Source organism: Limanda limanda, chromosome 22, assembly GCF_963576545.1.
Source record: "Limanda limanda chromosome 22, fLimLim1.1, whole genome shotgun sequence".
In the NCBI taxonomy this organism is placed as follows: domain Eukaryota; kingdom Metazoa; phylum Chordata; class Actinopteri; order Pleuronectiformes; family Pleuronectidae; genus Limanda; species Limanda limanda.
This window is the reverse complement of record NC_083657.1, coordinates 18,000,503-18,020,926: the sequence shown is the minus strand read 5'-3', so window position 1 is coordinate 18,020,926 and position 20,424 is coordinate 18,000,503. Positions and strand designations below refer to the sequence as shown.

The 20,424-nt window shown below is 40.8% G+C and overlaps 1 protein-coding gene across 2 annotated transcripts in view; it reads right to left on the bottom strand.

The window, feature by feature from the left end:
• Positions 1-749: 749 nt before the first annotated feature.
• acox3 (acyl-CoA oxidase 3, pristanoyl) overlaps positions 750-20,424 on the bottom strand; it is a 35,766-nt gene continuing 16,091 nt past the window's right edge. For both annotated transcript variants that reach the window (XM_061066301.1, XM_061066302.1), the window contains 13 exons: positions 19,866-20,009; positions 15,622-15,710; positions 15,244-15,340; positions 13,460-13,642; positions 12,027-12,149; positions 11,658-11,778; positions 11,351-11,473; positions 10,825-10,938; positions 10,127-10,242; positions 8,981-9,155; positions 7,948-8,015; positions 3,772-3,858; positions 750-1,974 (listed from right to left, as the gene is read on the bottom strand). In XM_061066301.1, the coding sequence (XP_060922284.1) occupies positions 1,855-1,974; positions 3,772-3,858; positions 7,948-8,015; positions 8,981-9,155; positions 10,127-10,242; positions 10,825-10,938; positions 11,351-11,473; positions 11,658-11,778; positions 12,027-12,149; positions 13,460-13,642; positions 15,244-15,340; positions 15,622-15,710; positions 19,866-20,009 (1,560 nt within the window). In that variant the 3' untranslated portion in view covers positions 750-1,854. The remainder of the gene's footprint in view (positions 1,975-3,771; positions 3,859-7,947; positions 8,016-8,980; positions 9,156-10,126; positions 10,243-10,824; positions 10,939-11,350; positions 11,474-11,657; positions 11,779-12,026; positions 12,150-13,459; positions 13,643-15,243; positions 15,341-15,621; positions 15,711-19,865; positions 20,010-20,424) is intronic.

Here is a 20,424-nt window from a genome sequence, read left to right as displayed (position 1 = left end):
TAACTCCTTCATGTAATATGCATAATGCAATACCAAGCTGTGTCAACCGACCTCCACTGTTTCCCCCTGTTCTAATACAGTGGAAACGGGATATAGTGATCAACCGTTTATATTGACCAAAGAGCTTGGGACAGAATCGTTCTTCTACAAATGTGTAACCAAGTACCACACTTACACTGTTCATGTTGGGTCTTTCAGTAATTTAGCGCTCCTCTCTGTCTCTATCGTTCGCGCTGCGCACTGCTAACAGAACTGAGCCAAACCAACGAATGCCCCGCTATAAAGAAAGATTTTACTTGTTTCCCAGAAGAAACATGTCTCTTTAAGTGGTTTCCACTGTATAATCAAATAAGTAATTATTTGACTTCCATATCCCATCTTCTAACATGGATGGGGCAAAGTTTCTAACCTGTACTGCAGCCAGCCACCAGGGGGTGATTGAGACATTTTGGCTGAACTTTTGGGAGCCGTCCAGTTGTGCATCTATATAAACAGTATATGGGTTCAACAAATAAAACACCTAATCAATTTTTTGGTGTGGGATCACTGCTGAATTTGCAAGCTGATAACAGGTGAGGTTATTTTTACAAGTTGTTCTGGCTATGAACATGAAGAAATACTATTCCCCACTCAAGACTGATGACTCAAACCTGGAAAACCAACCATAAGTAGCTAAATCACAACCATCTGAGAAGAGAAACAGCTTCAGCCATCACATTAGAGAGGTTCGAGATATGTATTCAATAATCTATGGGCCTTAAAGTATTTTATTTATGTTTTAATGATAACAGATTACTTCACACATGATTCAGATCACATGAAATACATGACACTTACATTTCTATTCAGACATCATTCAGATTTATATGGTTCAAAAAGCAATATAAGATTTGAGCTTGAGAAATAATGTTCTGGAATAAAAGTTTGATAGTATACTTGTGTAATGTCTGAATACAAATTTAACACACAACATAGCGACTGTATATTATGAGAATATTTTCTTTAAACATGTTTGTACATATTTAATGAGACATTAAGTTCCAAAACACTGAAGTAATGTCACACAAACCAGTATTTACAGCCAGTAATATTTGAGGATGTGTAATTTCCACAGGACACACTGGGAACTTTAAGGGCACTTGCAGTGATACTTGGAAAGGCCACAAAGACTACATAATCAGAGACTGTATTCCAGTGACACAGAGTTTAAATCTACAAGTTTCTTTCTTATATATGCCTTTTAATTAATTTAATTATAATAATCATTATACATAAATCCAGTAAAACATTAAAATCAGTCCATCCCCTTTGAAGTCTTAAATCATCAATATTTACTGTAAGAGTTATGGTATGTTTATCACTGAGAGGAAAAAAAGTTATTTGAGGATATCTCAGAAATCTGAGTGGGTGTTCCACCAAGCATGTTTGATTGAGCAAATAGGAACAATTCAGGTGCAGTGAATACTATCAGAATTGTACAATCACATCGGTTCATTATTTTTGTGACAATTAATTTAGTTGCTGATACATTTTCAAATTGTCGAGTAGTTAATTAATTGACTGCTTGTTTCAGCTATAATGAACAATGTTGACACTTTCAAAAAAGTTTCTTCGCAACTCATTAGCACTTTCTGACTAGCTAATTAACTAAACATGCTTAGAGGCTTGATCAATTCAAATCACAAATTTCCTTTACCAACATATTAACCACTAGGTAGGGTATTCAGCATGAAAGTTTTGTAGTGCTTACAATAATGATCATTTTGTGCCTTCAATCACAGGTGTGTTGTCATAATGCAAAGTTTTACACTCGTAGACCATTCAGACACTTCTCCTGCAGCATGTGTTTGGCTTCTAGAGTTTTGGACGCAGAGATCCGACCACAGGTTTGTGTGAGCAGAACTCTTTCCACCAAGAAGGACGGTCCAGCACCTGGCTGCCCTGCAACACTGTTGACCATAGGTTTTTGTAAAGCTGTGTGGAGGAGAAAGAAGTAGATGAGTCCGAGTAGTTTTTATGCTCTCTTTGTTGAAGAAGGTCTAAACGCCTCAACCCTGCTTGTTTCTTTCACAGACACTGAAATAAAGTGCTGAACTGTCTACATTTCTTCTGGCAGATATTATGGACTATGCTGATCGATTATGTTGCTTAAAATATGGTTATATTTACGGCTGCAACAAATCACTGTTTGTTGCTTCTGTGTTGGTGAAATAAGGAATTGACAGAAATATGTTGGATGTACGGAATTCATTTGTGTGGGACCTTTTGACAGGCTAAAATTATGTAAAACTAGCAGGTATAAAATATGGAATTTGTTGACAAACTAATTAATTTAGGTCAACATTTACAATTTTGGAGGTTAGGTGAATATGGTATATATATCCAGGTCATTTTAAACACACAACATACTGTAGATTAACAAAAACCTAAATGAACAATGAATAGTATAGACAGGATCCAATGCAGATTATAAACTATGATTTCCTAATTGATATACTGCCTACTCTCATTACAAAGATCTGGGTTACATTTCCTCTTGTTGAAGATAATCATCTGTTATCTTCCAAAAAAACCTTAAGGATTTGTGTTAGTATTGCATCATTTAATTTTCAAAAGAAGCTATTTCCTCCGTTACATTCTCAGGTATAATCTTCTATATGTGCCCAAAATGGCTGATATGATTTTGGCCTCATGCAGTCTAAGTCTAGACATATAGAACAAGTGAGGAGATGTTGGTTGGTTGGTAAGGATAAGTAAAAGGTTTGAATACTGATGCTCACTGTTTACTACAATAAACCAGAGATTTGTTACAGTTGACAACTTCAGACTAACGTCAGCTTTAGGATAAATAATTCATGCTTCTATGCCATCAGGGGTGTCCAAACTGCGGCCCGCAGTTTTTTTTTTGACACTCAAAATTTAGTAGCGCTCAAATGCCACTTACTTAAAGCACTTTGTTTTGCTTTATGGGGCCAGGCTTCTTCGACAGGGGAGGGGCCGGTGCATGCTTTTTGTAACTAAACGACAAAGCTACGCAAGCCTCACGCAGCCCGCAAGGCTGTGATTGGTCCGCTAACTACATCCTTTCCAGAGTCATATTTCCGGTTTCATGCCCCATAATACCGGCAGAAACCAAGGAAGATTTAGAAGAACGGATATGGACCAAATAGAAGAGCACTTGGCAGAAGAGATCTGAAATTATGACCACTTGTATAACCCGTCACTGACTAAATACAAGGACACGCAGATGACCTGCAATTCCTGGAAGGAGATCTCGGCTGACGTCGGTTTGCAGGTTGACGAGTGTACGAAGCTGTGTAGAAAGATCAGGGACAAGTAATAAACAGTCGACAAAGACTGCCACACTCAAAGAAGGTGTCTCTAAGGTTGTCTTCGACAAAAAACGTTACTCCACCTAGTGGTCTGGCGGTGAATTGCTTTGCTGACTTGCTAGCTGTCCCTCAGAACGCCACCACGCCACGCTGCCACGCCCCCCCGCCCTGAGCGACGCGACTGTCAACAGTCCACTCCAGGGCAGGGGGGCGTGGCGGCATGAGTGGCCCAGTCCTTGGTATTTTTTTCTGTATGTTGCCCTCGGGACAAAAAGTTTGGACACCCCTGCTCTATATTCTCACCAGATATATTTTTTCTTACAGAATAATCAAGTTATGGTTGTGCCGTATATTGACCTAATGAAAAAGACCACCTTTCAACAACACTCATTATGGTATGACATGACAGCTCTTTGGTTTCTGTGTTTGTGTGCGTTACCTGTCCATCAGCATTGCCAATGGGTGAGTTGAGGATGAAATCAGTGGGTGCAAATATGTCCACCAACGCTACTGCATCATCCTTAAGCTGGAGAAGAAACAGAGAGCAGATCAGGTTAAGTTTATGTGAGGTTGCCGAGCCACATCTACAAAAGCCATAATTTCCTCATTTAGCTTTATGAAGACAGGTAGAAATTAGGTAGAGCACAAGGAATGGGGAAGCGTATGACAAAATTCCATGCTAAACTATTACTAAACAATTTACAGCAGTCTCAGGAATATAGGGTTAGGATTAGGGCTTGATCTCATTCATACCAACTCTTCAAGGATGTCAATTCAATAGGGTTAGGGTTAGGATGTCAATTTAATTCAATTTTATCATAAGCGCCAGATCCTAATATACATTATATCAAGGCACTTGAAACTGTAAATGTTTCTATTTAGGAAGCAAAAGTGATTATGAATCAATTAACCTGCTTTGGTGCAAGTGAAAGTCACAACAGATGGAAGTGAGAGGGAAATGCAAGACAACCCCCAAAAAAGGGAATGGTTTTGTATGTGAAGGCCACGGGCAATTGCTCTGTCCTTATCCTTCCTGATTGATTCTTCTCTAGTTTTGTGTTCTGCTTGTGGCTTTGTCACTTCTTGTAGCATGAGGCAATACCTGAAGCCCAATCAGGTTGCAGGATCTTCAGCTCCATAAGGGTGGCACATAAATATTCTGGTCACAAGAAGATTTGTTGTGTCTCCCAGCACAGTCTCAAGAGCATGGAGGAGATACCAAGAGAGCGACTAGCTCTCCCCGTGACAGGGCCGTAGAAGGGCATCAATCAGCAGCAGGACCGGTATAGGAACAGGAGGAGCATTGCCAGAGCACTACAAAATTACATTCAGCAGGGTAATGGTGTGCATGTTTCTGACCAAACAGTCAGACTCAATGAGGGCCTGATGTCCTCTAGTGGGACCTGTGCTCACAGCCCAGTACTGTGCAGCTCGATTGGCAATCGCCAGAGAACTAGAATTGCAGGTCTGCCACTGGTGCCCCATTGCCTTAACAGATGAGAGCAGGTTCACACTGAGCACACTGACAGGCGTGAAAGACAGCTGCCTGTACCATCATCCAGCATGACCGATTTGGGGGTGGGTCAGTGATGGTGTGGGGAGACATATTCTTGGAGGGTTGCACAGACCTGCATGTCATAGCCAAAGGTACCCTGACTGCTGTTAGGTACTTGGATGAAATCCTCAGCGCGATTGTCAGAGCATACACTGGTGCAGTGGGCCTTAGGTTCTTCCTGGTGCAGGACAATGCCCAGCCCCATGGGGCCAGAGTGTTTAGGCAGTTCCTGGGTGACGAAGGCATTGATGCCCTTGACTGACCCTCATGTTCCCCTGACCTAAATCCAACTGGGCAACTGTGGGACATGATGAATAGCTGCATTGGATGGCGCCATGTACCGCCACACACTGTCCAGGACCTCACTGATGCCCTGATACAGGTCTGGGAGGAGATCCCCCAGGAAACGATGCACAGACTCATCAGGAGCATATGCCCAGATGTTGTCTGAGTGGGCGGCAGTGGCTGAGGGGTAGAGTGGTCGTCCTCAAACCTGAAGCTCGGCAGTTCGATCTCCAGTCTGACCCATCTGCATGCCGAAGTGTCCTTGGGCAACATGCTGAACCCTGAATGGCCCCCCACAGAATAACTAAGTGCTGCGAATAGATGCACTGTATGAATGTGTGTGTGAATGGGTGAATGTAAAACTGTACTGTAAAGCGCTTTGAGTGGTCTTCAAGACTAGAAAAGCGCTATATGAATACAAAACCATTTACCATGAGTCACTTTATCAGTTGGCATGAGGAAATTCACACATGTTAGATCAGCCTATGATTAAAAAAATGTCTTTGATTTTCGGCGTGATATGAATCCAGCCCTCAATGGGTTGATAATTTTCCATTAACCGTTGTTACCTCATTTTGTTCTCACCAAATTATAAAATGAACATCCGTAAAAATGTTCAACTTGAATAAATCGTTATCACGGACATGTGATCAAAGTGTCCCCTTAATTTTTTAAAACACATATATACATAGACTCAACACAAATATAAATGCAACACAGGTTGATTTTCTCTTTAATTTTTTAAACGGTCAATATTTTTCTCAGGGAAGCTAACCAAAGTGCTCGTCGGCCTCATCACGGCCTTGACCTGACTGTAGTACATCTTCATAATCTTGATTGGTCAAATAATAATAATAATAATAATAAAAGTTCCTGGTTTACACGGGTAAGGCATCGGGTGGGCAAGCGGTGACTTCGATGTTGTCAACAGAGTGGCAATGGTGTTAGAAGCGCTGTGGTATGGGAAGGCATAACCCATGCACACGAACACAGGTGTTTTTAAATGATTGCAATTTGAAAAACTATGATAAGGTCCTCAGGCATAAATTCCCGAAGCTGAAAACATCCCAGTTCTTGCATGGCTTGCATACGAACCAGAAATGTCACCTATTGAGCATGTTTGGGATGCTTTGGATTGCTGTGTTCGTCAGCAGGTTCCAATTCCTGCCAATATCCAGCAACTTCGCATAGCCATTAAATAGGAATGGACCAACATTCCAGAGACCAAAATTAATAACCTGATCAACTCTATGCGTAGAATTTGTGTTGAACTGCGTGAGGCAAATGGTGGTCATACCAGATACTGACTGCTTTCTGCGGTCCCCTCCTAAAAAATACTCTGTTAAACTGTAGGGCGGCCTTTTATTATGACCGGTCAAATTTTACTTATAAAATTGTATTTGATTTAAACGACATAAATAATATATGATATAAATAATAAAATATGCATCGCATACTTTTGATTTTCCCTGCTGTTCTCCTCAAGTTTCAATTTCCCAGATTTTTTCCTCCACATGATAAAATTTTCCACATCTGCCCATCCTCTGTAATTGCTTTTGAATTACATACTTACACATTTGTCAGTTTGACAGACACACATAAGCACACAAGCAGACAGGAAGACAGAGGGGACCCCTACCCCTACACCACTACATTGAAAAGAGCATACAACAACCAGCAGAGAAAGCAGAATCGCTGGATGACAGCCTCCGCCTCCGGTGTGTCCCTAGCATTAGTGTATCTTATGCAAATGAGAAGTACATGAATATTGTGAAAGACTGAAGGCTCCTTTATACTTTTCCGTTTAAGAAAAAACCTACAGATAAGACCGCCCTATCCGCCGTGGAACGCCCTCTCCGAGCGCCTTGGACAGCTTTTCGTGCACCTCTGATTTTTCTAACTGTCCATGTTTATTTCGGAGACCCCACAAACAGCCCTTGCCTTTGATTGGTCCGCTAACGACATCATTTCCCTACGACGTTTTTTCACATTTCTGGACCTCAAACCTTCTGCTTCACAATACACACAAACACAACTACGATTCTACGATTAATGTGACGTGTGTGTTAAGCCAGCGGAGTTGTCCGGCTACCGGTGGCTCGTTAGAGCACTGACGGCATGTGTGCACGGTCACATACGGTAATAACGAGCTTTCAAAACGGCGCTAGCGGGCTAGCCACCATGCTAACTACGGTGGTAACAGTGTAAAAACCCGCCGTCATGACTTTAATTCCACTTCTATCATAACACTGTTTCTACAATACCGCCAGGTTAGAAGCAAACACTGGGTAGTAGTTAGTGTCGGGAGTCCCTGCTGACTGTGTGTGGAAGCTGGGGTTGATGCTAGCTAGGAGCGGAGCTAGCTAGCTCCGTCTAGCTTCAAGCTACACGGATCTTCAAGCTGTGGAATTAGCAACACAGTTCGGAAACAAGACCTGGGAACCGCTGCGCTAAGAAACGATTACATCAGCATTTTGACCTGCTGGGTGTCACTTTATTTTATTAAGTTGCCATCGTAGCCTACACTGTGTGCACGTGGGGAGTAAGTAAATAAACAGAGTGGACTTCTTCTGATTACTCGTGAGGTAGGCTTCTCCAAGCTTGTCTTCCGTTGCGCCACCTACTGTTCTGGCGATTAATTGTTTTCAACACGGAGAAGTAAAAATGAAAAAGTGTCCGTCCGATTTGTCAATTCGTCCGTCCGTAACGGATTAGGGAGTAGCATAATGGAGCCTTGAGACAGACAGGAAGATAGAGAGAACAAAGTTCCTGTACCTGGGAGCAGAGAGTGAGAATGGCCATCTGAACCAACTCTGCTGGCTTCCTTCCACTCATGTAATTACCTTGAAAAGAACAAGTATGTCACAATGTCTCAAATACTGACATAAATACTGAGTCAACACAACCGAATGGATCATCTTAATTTCTGTGTATAAATTAAGGATGGGCATAATTAATCGACGACCGATTAATTGATCATTAAGAATTTTCGTCGATGACATTATTTTTTCATCGACGAAATTCTGTTGCATCACTGCCAACACTGCGAAGCTATAGGTCTCCATGAGCGCATGAGGAGTCCACTGCTCTTCTTCAAGAAGGATGTCGAAATATCCGAGTTGCCTGAACGCAGCACAGTGAGGATGTGAGCAGCTGTAGGAAGCATCCCGGAGCTATACTCTACAAGCCCCGCGGAAGGACCAGCAGCTAGCTGCTGAGAGCTAGCTGGATTTGACGGTTCTCGACCTCTCATTCCGGTTGTTGTCACGTCCTCAATCCTGGAACCCCTCACCCAGACCCGGGTCTGTTAGGGTTCCCTTCCCCGTAGACTGAGGGTCCGTGTGCGGACATGAAGCTGAGCTGCGTAGCTAACATTGGGAGCTAGCGGAGGCTAGCCCCTTTGGACCCGGATAAGCCGGGTCTGGGTAAGGGTTCCGGGAGTGAGGACGAGACAACAACCAGAGTAAAAGTTCGAGAACCGTGAACTCCAGCTAGCTCTCAGCGGCTAGCTGCTCTCTCAGCCGGGCTGAAGAGTACAGCAGCGCATATTTTCAAGTGTAACCATGGAATGGATCCCGTTTATCTGCCACAAGAGTTGTTCATCTTGTAATAAAGATCTCAATGAGGAAACACGCTGTGTTTTTTCTATTTTCACTGCATTTTAACAGCCTATAAATAGTGAATTTTAATTTAAAAATATTAACGATTAATCGAAAATTCGTTATTAACTCTCCCGACGATCGATTAAGACAATTTAATCGAATGCCCATCCCTAGTATAAATGCAACATAAAGAGGATAGTACATACCCTGATACAGTGTGGCCATGTGGTTGCTGAGGCTCCACAGGCCATACAAGGCACACAGTTTGCTTAGTACTGGTCTGAGACAAGCTGGCGTGGTCTGATCCATTGTCTGTTCATGAAACCTCCGGAGGCAGTTTTGTTCGATGTAAGCAATGGCAAGGGAACGACAGTAGTATACCTAAAACAAAAAAACACGAGGTAAATTTTTAGAATAATATTTTTTATTTCCAATCACTTTACTCAACTTTAATCAATAATCTCTCCTTCCAAACCATTTCATATGCCTTTTGTACATCAAAAAACACTGCGATCACAGACCCTTTATTAACTTGTGCTTTCTGTTTCTAAGCATATGAGCGGTTCATAAGATTCCTCTGCTTTTCATATAAAACGCTAATCCTTTTTTAATCATCTTTCCCATTATCTTTCCTGTATGTGATGTAAGTGCTATTGTCCTATAGTTCATTGGATTTGATGGATCCTTCTCTGGCTTAGTATTATCCCTTCTCTCAAGAAATCCCCAATATCAGCTGATCTTGTCCTATCTTGCTCTCCTCAGTCAAGTTATTAGAATATGATTTGAATAAGTACTTTCGCTATCATCTCTACCAAAACAAGATTTCTTCCCTTATAAATGTGTCACATCCACCTCCTATTACATCTAGTAGTATATCCCATTATTCTGAAATCCAACTTATAATAATCCAACAATAATGCTGTGAAACATTCACTGCATGATCAGACTGCCTCTGTATGCGAGAGAAAACTTCTGCTATAAGAGTTCTCCTCTGCTCTTATTTGTGCGACAAGCGTGAACATGATAGCAGAGCTGGGATGTCGATGTTTTTGACCGATGGCATAGGATGTTTGGTTTGTTTGGCACCTTAATTCTTGTTTTAAGGTAACTCTGATTCAGTCTTATTTTTTAACCTGTTTAATTTGTGCATCACCTTGTGTGTAGCTGCTTTCAGACATGCGCTAAAGACACATTTAATTAAAACTTCCCAAGAGACTGTATGTGAGAATGCAAATGTGCGTCGGAATTTTTCAAAAGTTCCTGCCTGAAAACAGTGTGTGTACTTGTACAGATATCTTTGTTAGGACCATTTTGAGCCTACAGCCTACAGTATGTGCACTTGTGTATGTTACCTGGCTGTTGTTAGAGGCCTCAAACTCATCCTTGGCTAAAGCCCTCTGCTGTTCTAGCCTCTTCTGACTCTCTTCCAACAAGAAACACACCAGCCAATTATATGCTGCCAGTGGCACTGATTTGAAAGACAAAAAGATACACAGTATAATGAGAAAGCAATTTGAAAACACAATTAAATTGAATTTTGTCAGGAGCAATACTTGTGTACTGTCTGGAAGAGATAAATGGTTAATAAGATATAATTAGTACCTCCCAAATTTAGTAACTGGACTTTCGCACCATTTCTTAGACGAACGTAAGATCTGTCCAATCCAATGTTGCCATTGAAATGAAGCCGCAGACTGTTGATACAATTTGCATCTATACTTTTCTAAAACATTGTAGATCGTGGTAGTGGTTCCTGATCATAGTGGCAGCTGATCATGGATAATGAGTACAATTCGATTACTCCATTCATCTCTGTCAGACATTTTCTCGTATAAAAATAATTTAGATATTGATACACCTCTTCATTTATGTTAGACACTTTCTTTTCTCATCGACATTGTTATTTAATTGATTGCTCTGCAGATGAACAGATGTTTCTGCCAATATTTTCACAATGAACAATGTTTTCTGAATACTAGTTTTGTCAAAAAAAGTTTGTAGTCAACATTTCAAGTTAATCCAATCTGTACCAGCTGAAATAACAAAATACCTGCAGAGTCCATACACTCCTCCATTGTTGTTGGTGTAAATTTGCTTCCCAGAATCTTCTGGAAATCATCAAGGAAATCCACACTATGAAAGGGAGACTCAATCCGCATACCATCTGTAACCAGACAATACAGAACTTGATGCTGTGCAAACTAATCAAAGATTTCATGTGAATTCATCATGCATTATGAAAGTGTTAAGCCTGTCAGCATCACAGGCATGTGGAGCCATTATGTGGCTGTGTTTTTGTTTCCAATAAGGTCTATGTATAGATGTAATTGTACTTACATTTGGTCAAACAAACCTCCTGAGTAAAATAATTAGTGACCAATTAGTTACACCAATTGACTACAATTCGAAAAGAGCTGCACCAGACTTGATATAACATTTGTAAATTAGGCCACTGGTCTCAAATGTTGTTTTAGAGTCCAAAAACTGCTTTAACATTGTAAATCTGCACAACTGCATTTCTGCCTCTGTCCCAGTAACTTAATATTTAATGCATCTCAGCTTGACTGAGCACTGACCATGATGCTTGGCATGTAGCCAGCTGAGCAAGTAGTTGCTGGTCTGTTGCAGCAACAGATTATTGTCTCCTTCATATGTGCAGTTTGGGTCATTGTCATCCCGAAGATTACCCAGCCGATTCACTGAAAGACAGACAACTCAAGTTAGGCATTTGTGTGTGTGTGTGTGTGTGTGTGTGTGTGTGTGTGTGTGTGTGTCTGTGTGTGGTTAACTGTGGCAGACGAATAAGACTGTAGGGGGCCTCTACTGTCTAGGTAATGAATGAAAACACTGTTATATGTGAATATGTGTATGATTGAGACTGACTGGCCAGGTATCCATGTCCACCGCAGGCCTCTCTGCATTCTTGAATCCCCTTCTGAGCAGTCCATGAACCCAATGGTTTACTGGAGCAGCCTATGGCATGGATCTCCCTGCCCATCTCTGCCTAGCAAACACATACAGCAACTATATTAAGTACAGACCATAATTATTTTTGCTCCTCAGGCTCTGAGCTCACTACAGTCAATTGGAACGTAGTGGCTACTACACAAAATTGCCAAGTCTCAGAATAAAAATGTCAAGGTTAACTTCAATACAGAATTTGAAGTACTAACATGCACAACTGTTAAACTTATATTAAATGGAGTAGGATATTCCATAGAAATATATAGAAATATATATTATTTTACTTACTTGAATGTCGTCTTTGCTATTCATCATCTGCCCAATCTGGAACTCAACAAAGTTCATGAAGATAGATTTGGTGAAGTGTTCAAGAGCATACGCTGCTGCCAGATACGGGATCAGACGCCATTGCTAGATAAACACACAACGCATATATATTACGGTTTAACACTCTGGCACATGGCTGTGTTAGACCATTTAATGGTTCAGGATTTTTGGATGGGTCAGAAATCATTGTTCAATGAGGAATTGGATATTCCATCAGCACAACCCTTACCCTGGATATACTTAGTATACTTAACCATCTGGACTGAATAATAATAATAAATCACAATATAGCTATACAAATGTTTATTGACAAAATTGGGATTCTAAAATAATCTGGTGTTAATGGTGGATAGGTTGGGATAATTATCTCTCTTCTTGGCCTTCATTCTTCTGTCTATATCTGGTGGTCTGTATTTTTTGCTTCAGGTATTTAAGGGTTGTGTGTGTGTAATTTCCTACCTAGCACCCATTCAGTCAAACTCTAGTGTGGAACAAACAATAAATATCGCAATGCGGTTGTATACCTCCTTCAAGAAGCACAGTTTCTGTGTACATATTTTCTACAATTGTTTTTTCCGGATTCAGTGACCTCTGATCTTTGACCACTGAAATACAATCACTTAATCTTTAAGTCCAAGTGCCAACTGATCAAAAGTTGGAGAAATTCCCTCAAGCATTCTTCCAACTTGACCTCAACATTTGATCTTTGACCACTGAAATCGAATTAGTTAATAAGTGCATTCAAGTGAACATATGTGCTACATTTGAAATAATTCCCTTGAGATTTTTCTGGGATATTACATTCACAAGGTAAAAAGTGTTTGAGAGGACAGTGAACTTTGACCACCAAATTTTAAAAAGGTCATCCATGAGTGAAAGTGAATTGTGCCAGATGTAATGAAAATCCCTCCAGGCAGTCCTGATATATAAAATTTACAGGAAAATGAAATTATTCCATGAAGGTCTTAAGGAGATAGAGCATCAAAAAGGCAAAAAAACATTTTTCAGTCCAAGTGAATGTTTGTACCAAATTTTAAGAAATTCCCTCATGGTGCTCTTGAGATATCGTGTTCAAAACAATGAGACGGCCAGGCAACCAGAAATGCCTGCGACCACTGTCATTAGTGCGGAGGCATAACAAATCCTTTGGACATCAATTACAAGTTGTACATGTAATAGTTGGTAGTTGTCTAGTTGTGACCATGGTAAGAACTACATGACAAACTCAGTGCTTCAGTTTACCTTAACCGCGTAAAGGTTTGGGTCAAGATTGGACAAAACACAGCGCCTGACAGGAATGGACTCAGGTTTGATTCAGACAGAAATATGCAGATTAAATGGCACTAAAATATCTCTATATTATCGTCTTTGTCCATCATCTATACAATTCTGACCTGTAACTGGTACTCCAAAACCGGAATCTCATCCGAGTCCTTGGGTCCAAACTGTCTCCTGGTTGCTGAAAAGCGGATGGCAACAACCAGAGCTAGCTTCAGGTTGGTCAGAGCCATTCTGGTGATGTACACCCTGCCCCCTGACAGGGCACCGAGAGATGCTCCGAAACGCTTGTTTGAGTCCTGGTGGAATGATGAGAGACACAATAAGCAATTAACTTCAACAACGACTCTTCGTTTCACTTTTCAATCAACCAAGCGTTCACACCCAGGTGTACAAGCTGTTAATCATCAGATGTAGTCTTTATTTACTCTGTTTTTTGACTGTACTTACTATTTACAATTGGCTACCAGAGCAATCAGTTCTGTAGATTGTTACCCCCGGGAGCCACAAAATAAGCCTAAAATTGTTGGGTATTTGCTAACAGTCTGCCAACATTACATTTCTTGCTCAATGAGAAGTCTCACTTGTCTAGACATTTTGTGTGACTTTCCTTTCATTCATCAGCCATCTGTAAATGTGTGGCTCAGGAGTTGGAGCGGTCGTCCTCTAACCAGGTCGGCGGTTCGATCCCAGTCTCCTCCAAATCACATACTGGAGTCACCCCTAATGGCCTTTTCTCATATAGAAAGTGCTGCACATAGATTCCCTTTGAACGTAAAACTGTACTGTAGTCCCCGGGACTAGAAAAGTGCTATAAAAATACAGACAGTTTATAAGCCCAACCTTTAAGATAAACACATAAAAGACATAACAGACACTATGTGATAAAATTGTTTAATATTGCAATGATGATGTGACTTGCGATAAATAAACACACCAGTCCCTTGTTCAGGACCCAGAGACCACGGACAGCTCCACACCTGGGAGAAGGCACACAGCCTGGTTGCAGCTCCATCAAGTTGGGTGCAGACACCAGGGAGCCATCTACACTTACAATGCTAATTTGAGGGCGTTTCATACGTGTAGTGGCGTCTGTGAACCTGACTTGAGGCAAATGCGATCAATAGAAGTTTCCACAACAGAGTTTAGTCAGAGGAGGCAGAGCAATCTATGTTTTAAAAATCTCAGTTTTTTCTGTTTCCCCTTCTTATTCTCTTTTTCCGGCAATGATTCAGACAGAAAACCCTGTCAATGATCCAGAATGTCTATAAATTTTCATCTAGGGCAGCATGGGTCCATCTGATTGGCCAAATATATTGGTACGGAGAGCGGGAATGTGTGGCGCATGGAACACCATTTATCGCAGTTTTTGCCGTCTTTTGCAATGTGTCTATCCTGCACATAAATATCGCAATGATGATTGATTTGTTTCCAAACAGACACACAAATTTGCATTTATGCTTGTTTGCTTTGAATACAAATATGTAATAGTGAATTGCATTACAGTCTTTTTGTTTGTGTAGTGTTAGATTTTTTGTGATTGTGGGCATGGAGGGGGCTCGGAGAGAACGCACAGGTGAACACTCCCTGGTTTCAGAAGGCAGCAGCTGAGCTGCTAGAGTGAGACACATGGGAAAGACACAAGGAGACACAGAGACTTGCATGGGAAGGAGAGAAGCACAAGAGCCTCATGGAAAAGGCTGTGCTAACAGGCCAGCAGAAATTGCTACACTTTCAGTGGTGATGTGGTGAGACCCCTGTGGCATTGTCAAGTGCCATAGTGACTATTATTACTCATATTATTGTTTTCAATGTATTTTTATTTTATTTCATATTTGTCAGACGAGACTCTGAATGGTACTCTAGTTTTAAGTGAAAAATCCTCTACAATCTTACTAACCTTGAATGGTGTAATGTAGTGGCCATCAGAAGTAACATCTCCCGTCTTATTCAGTAGGTTCTCCCGTGGGATCCTCACATTGTTGAACATAACAAACCTGATACATTGACAAAAAAGTGCATTAAGTAAATGGACTGTATTTATATTGCACGGATCTAGTATTCCGGACCACTCAAATGTTTTACACAATAATCACACACTATTACACACATGAGCGAGTAGGCGTTTTGATAACGTCCCAACACACAACGGAAAAAAACTCAAATAATTTTCTCTCAAAATTTATGCAAACTTGCAAAGCCTTGGATTATATCTGCAACTGTATAAAGTAGCTAGTTATCAGATAAAGTGGGCAAAAAATCTCTCTCAATCACCTACCCATTATCCAATCCATTCTGGCCAAGCTTCTTGCCAATATCTCCAGCCATTACACCCGGGAGAGACAGCAGGGTATTTGGGTCCCTTACCTGTAATACACTGGTTATAGACTTAATGGATTTCGCTCAGGGTACTCAGTCATTTAACCTGTACAAAAACAACACTTTTAATTTCTAGGATAATTACTATGACTTGGTGGCTACTAAGCCTTTCGGCTCTGCAACTTTCAATCTCCTTTCTGACTTTTACCTTTATCTTGTGTATCATTAAACATAGTAACAACAATTAAATCTAGAGTATTGTTTGATCTGGCCTGCGAGGTGATTCATGAAAACAAAAAAACAACATGTGCGAAAAATCTATGAAGTACGAATAAGATTTTCCCTGCTAGCACCAGTTTGCAACTGTGCCTCTAACATTGAACTGGTCTCTCTCTCATCTCTGGGAGCGATGTAGAGATTACACTCACACACAAAGGGAGAAACAGAAAGTGAGCTGAGATGACTGAGGAAAACTCATTAACATGAACAAGCAGTTGTTTTGTTTTCGTGTCAAAGTCCTGCATGTCGGCAAGAAGAGAGAAGGTGGAAAAAGGACCAACTCAGAGATTCATATGAAATCTTACAGAGCCGTCTTTCTGACTACCAGAAAGCAGTAAAATCTGCAAAAACTAAGTTTATATCTAACCTGGTCTCCAATAACTATCGCAGGCCTGCCTCAGGTTTTTTTTTAATCATTTAAAAAATATCATGAAACCCTGTAGTCCTACTCCTCTGCACACACCTGTCCTCTGTGATTCCTTTCTTAAATGTTTTGTTAAAAAATGTCTGTTCTTATATCATCTTTAACTATGTCCACTGACCATTAATCCCTATCATGCGCCCAGCTGTCTTTGGTCAATTTGAGCCCTTATCAATCTCCTCCCTATCCGAGTTGGATCACCATCTGCGACCCACAAATTGCCCTTCCGATATCATCCCCGCCAGTCGTCTGGCTGGGAGGTAGTCTTCGACACTGTTGGCCAATGTATTCTGTCATTGATAAACACCTGTCTTCTCCCTGGCTAGTGTCCCAGCTGCCTTCAAACCTGCTGTTGTACAGCCCTTGTTAAAAAAACAAAATCTTGATCCCTCTGTTCTCTCTAATTTCAAGCCCATTTCTAAGCTGCCCGTCCAAAATCCAAGAGAAGGTAGTTCTCACCGAGTTGCAAACATTTCTTATCAACAATAATGTATATTAAAAGTTCTAGGTTTTAAACAGCATCACAGTAGTGAAACAGCTCTTTTAAAAGTTTTTAACGATGTGATTTTAACTGTTGATTCACGCCGTGAAAACTTGCCCCTGAACTGTATTTGGAAAATCAGAACTGCAAGATGTGGACAATCTTGGGCCTTTGGCTCCTAATATTCACTCCACTGTAAAGAGTCTTGGTGTTCTTTTTGACAGGGCGTTATGTGGTATATTTTAGCTAATAACTCTTTTGAACATGGTTATAAAACATGATGACATCTTAAAAGCTTAAGCGTCTTAAACTCTCTTTGAACACTATTCCAGGTGTTACTCGTTAGCTCTCTCCCCCTTAGAATACTTCTTGACCTGTACAATGAAGGACCCTGTTGTGTGACGTCATGTTATCTCAAGTTTTGGGGTCCCACCTCCCACCTATAAAACTTCTTGCCCTGCAGAGAGAAGTCAGACTTTCACTATTGGCTTGTGATGTCTCCGGGTATACCATGGTATCCGTCTGACCTGTGAAACTTCTGTGTAATAAACATTATTGTACTTATAAGTACTGGGTCCGCGGTCTCCTCTCTTCAAACACCGACTTCAACAACACTGCTGCTTGAAAGACACGACAGTTACATTTTGAAAAAATTTAATTTCTAAAGTGGTCAGAGGTAGTTTATTTCAACTAACAAAATAGCCAAGGTAAAGGCCTACCTCCCACAAAAGACCTAGAGAGAGTTATGCATGCGTTCATAACCTCCCGTCTTGATTATTGTAGTTCCCTGTATGTAGGCTTAGATCAAGATTAGCTTAGATCTTAGACCTTTAAACGGCTGCATCTAGTCCAAAAAGCTGCTGCTCGCCTGCTGACTAGGAAAAAAAAGAGACCATATCACACCCATGTGGCGCCTCTTACACTGGCCTCCTGTTTTAAGGAGGCCAGTTGTTTTAAATGTGCTATATAAATAAAATTGACATTGACATTGCTGACCTACGCTCACTTTAAACATGAATAATGAAGCTTTCGCAAGTGGATCACAGTGGACGTTTAGGCAAAGAACATGGTGTAAATGACGCCTTTTCGAGTTAAATGTAAATGCAAGGGCTAAGGGTGGCTTGGATGACACCACAGGAGCAGTATGGCATTTTATGTTTTTTTTTACATTTGAAGTTTCCGTCACCACCTATAAATGTTTTGGATTTGGCTGAATCCCTGAAGCTGCAAAAGGGTTTTGAGGACTCAAACACTCACCCACCCTTCGACATCGACATAGTGGTGATTACATAATGAGTTAATGAAAAATTTACCAACAGAGAGAGACAACATACATAACAAACCAAATACAATATAATTATCATATACAACCAAAACACTTAACTAAAACGAAATCAACACAGGGATGGGAATCTAATGATAAATATGTATTCATAGCATTGATTCACTCAGCCCCTCTTGACTCCTCTCTCACTCTACCACCTTCTCATTCACACCGACAGAGACACACAACACTGACGCATATAATTACAACAACATCAGATACATACACAGACTGGGTAAACACTTTTCTGACATGACATCAGTGTTAATTTCGTTGACGATAACGATAACGAAAAATATTCGTTAACGCCCCTTTTCCCATGACTAGACGAGACTAAGACGTAACGAAATGGATCTTTGAAAATAAAAACTATGACGAAATCTATTTTAATTTTCGTTAACGAGACGAGACGAAACGAAAATGTTGGCGGTTGACTAAGTCACAACAATTTTTAAAAACATAATCTTATCAGGCCATCATGAAGTACCCGGAGCGGCGAGTGTGTGTGTCTGTGTGTGTGTGTGTGCGTGTTTGTGTTTTTGCTGCCAGACAGCGCACCGGTCCCGAGGCTCCGCCCCCGCGCATTCGCTCAGAGAGACAGTGAGATCAGAGCTTGTTCATGTGAAGCAGGCCGGTCACTGACTGACTCACCTGCTTCTTAACTATGGAAACAGTGAAAACACAGAGTTTCTCTGGTCTCAGCTGCTCTGAGATCAGCGCCGCAGCTTCTGGATCAGAGCAGAGGCTGCAGTTGGTTTCTGCCGAGCTCCAGCTTCTGTGGCCGCCTCCAGTCTGATCTGCTTTCAATTTTTGTTTTCACATTTCGCCAACGCCAGCTAAAATATATAGGCTGCAGCTATATGTTTTTATTTATTTCAAAATAGGGTACTTTTTATTTCATACATTTCCCACAAATATGGGGATGACTCAAATAACCCTACATAGTTCTGCGTAGGCCTACACTTGCCTGTGTATTTTCTTCTCCTCTTCATAAGCATTTGGTGTTTCCCTTTGTTGTAACAGGTAAAAATAAATAAAATGTCAACAGTTTTCTTTATTGTTGTTCTATAATTTCAGAAATGCAATAATCTACAGATTAGTATAGTATAACTTTATATAAAATTTTATCAGCTTTGTTATCAAATATGTTTTGCGGCTCCAGACAAATTTTATTTGGGGGAAGAGGGGGCAAAATGTATCTTTTGATAGTAAAGGTTGCCGACCCCTGCTATAGACCTATAGGAGGGACATCTAATGGACAACCTAAGTACTGCAAGCTAGACTAGTACGCAGTTGTAGACACAACACAGGGGGTCCCTGGACCTGAGAAGGGAAGATAAGGAGTTTAATGTGGCTATTAAATGTGACTAAAACTAGACTAAAATGTAATTTGTTTTCGTCGACTAAAACTAGACTAAAATGTAATTTGTTTTCGTCGACTAAAACTAGACTAAAACTAAGAAGGATCAAAATGACTAAAACTAGACTAAAACTAATGTGCATTTTCGTCAAAAGACTAAGACTAAGACTAAATCAAAAATAGCTGCCAAAATTAACACTGCATGACATCACTTGTCATCGGATCTCTCAGGATAGATGTTAATACAAGGTCGAAACAGGGCCTGTGTGACATCACATCAGATGACAGCATCTAATAATACAATCAGTTATAACTCGGTCAGTGGTCAAAGGTCTTACCGGGACGATGAAGGAGTGCAGGCCGTGGCAAACCTGGTCAGGGGTGTAGAGCTGAGCAAACACCACTGCATGGGTGGCAGTCTTACCAAGGTTCCCCACCCAGAACTTGGCAGCCTCATAGTCTGGAGAGTTGATCACAAATTCCTACAGACAGAAAGGTTACTGTTTGCAACAGTGATGTAGAGTCCTGATTTCCCAAATAACTTCCAAATTAAATTTTACGAGGCAAAGTATCCAGTAAACCAGGATAATACCAGCAAAATGTTACTAGACGAGAACTAAGGTAGGGCTGCACGATATATCGAAAATGTATCGTCATCGCGATATTAATGTGCGCGTTAGACATATCGAAAAAAGACGCAAGAAATTGGGATATATCGTGTTCCATGCGCCATGCATTAACGCTCTCCATATTTGGCCAATCAGATGGAGCCCTGCTGCCCTAGATGATAATTTAAAGACATTTAGATCATTGACAGGGTTTTTTTTTCAATTTATATTTGTCGGATAAAGAGAATAATTAGAGAATAGAGAGAAAATAGAGAATCTGAATTTTCTG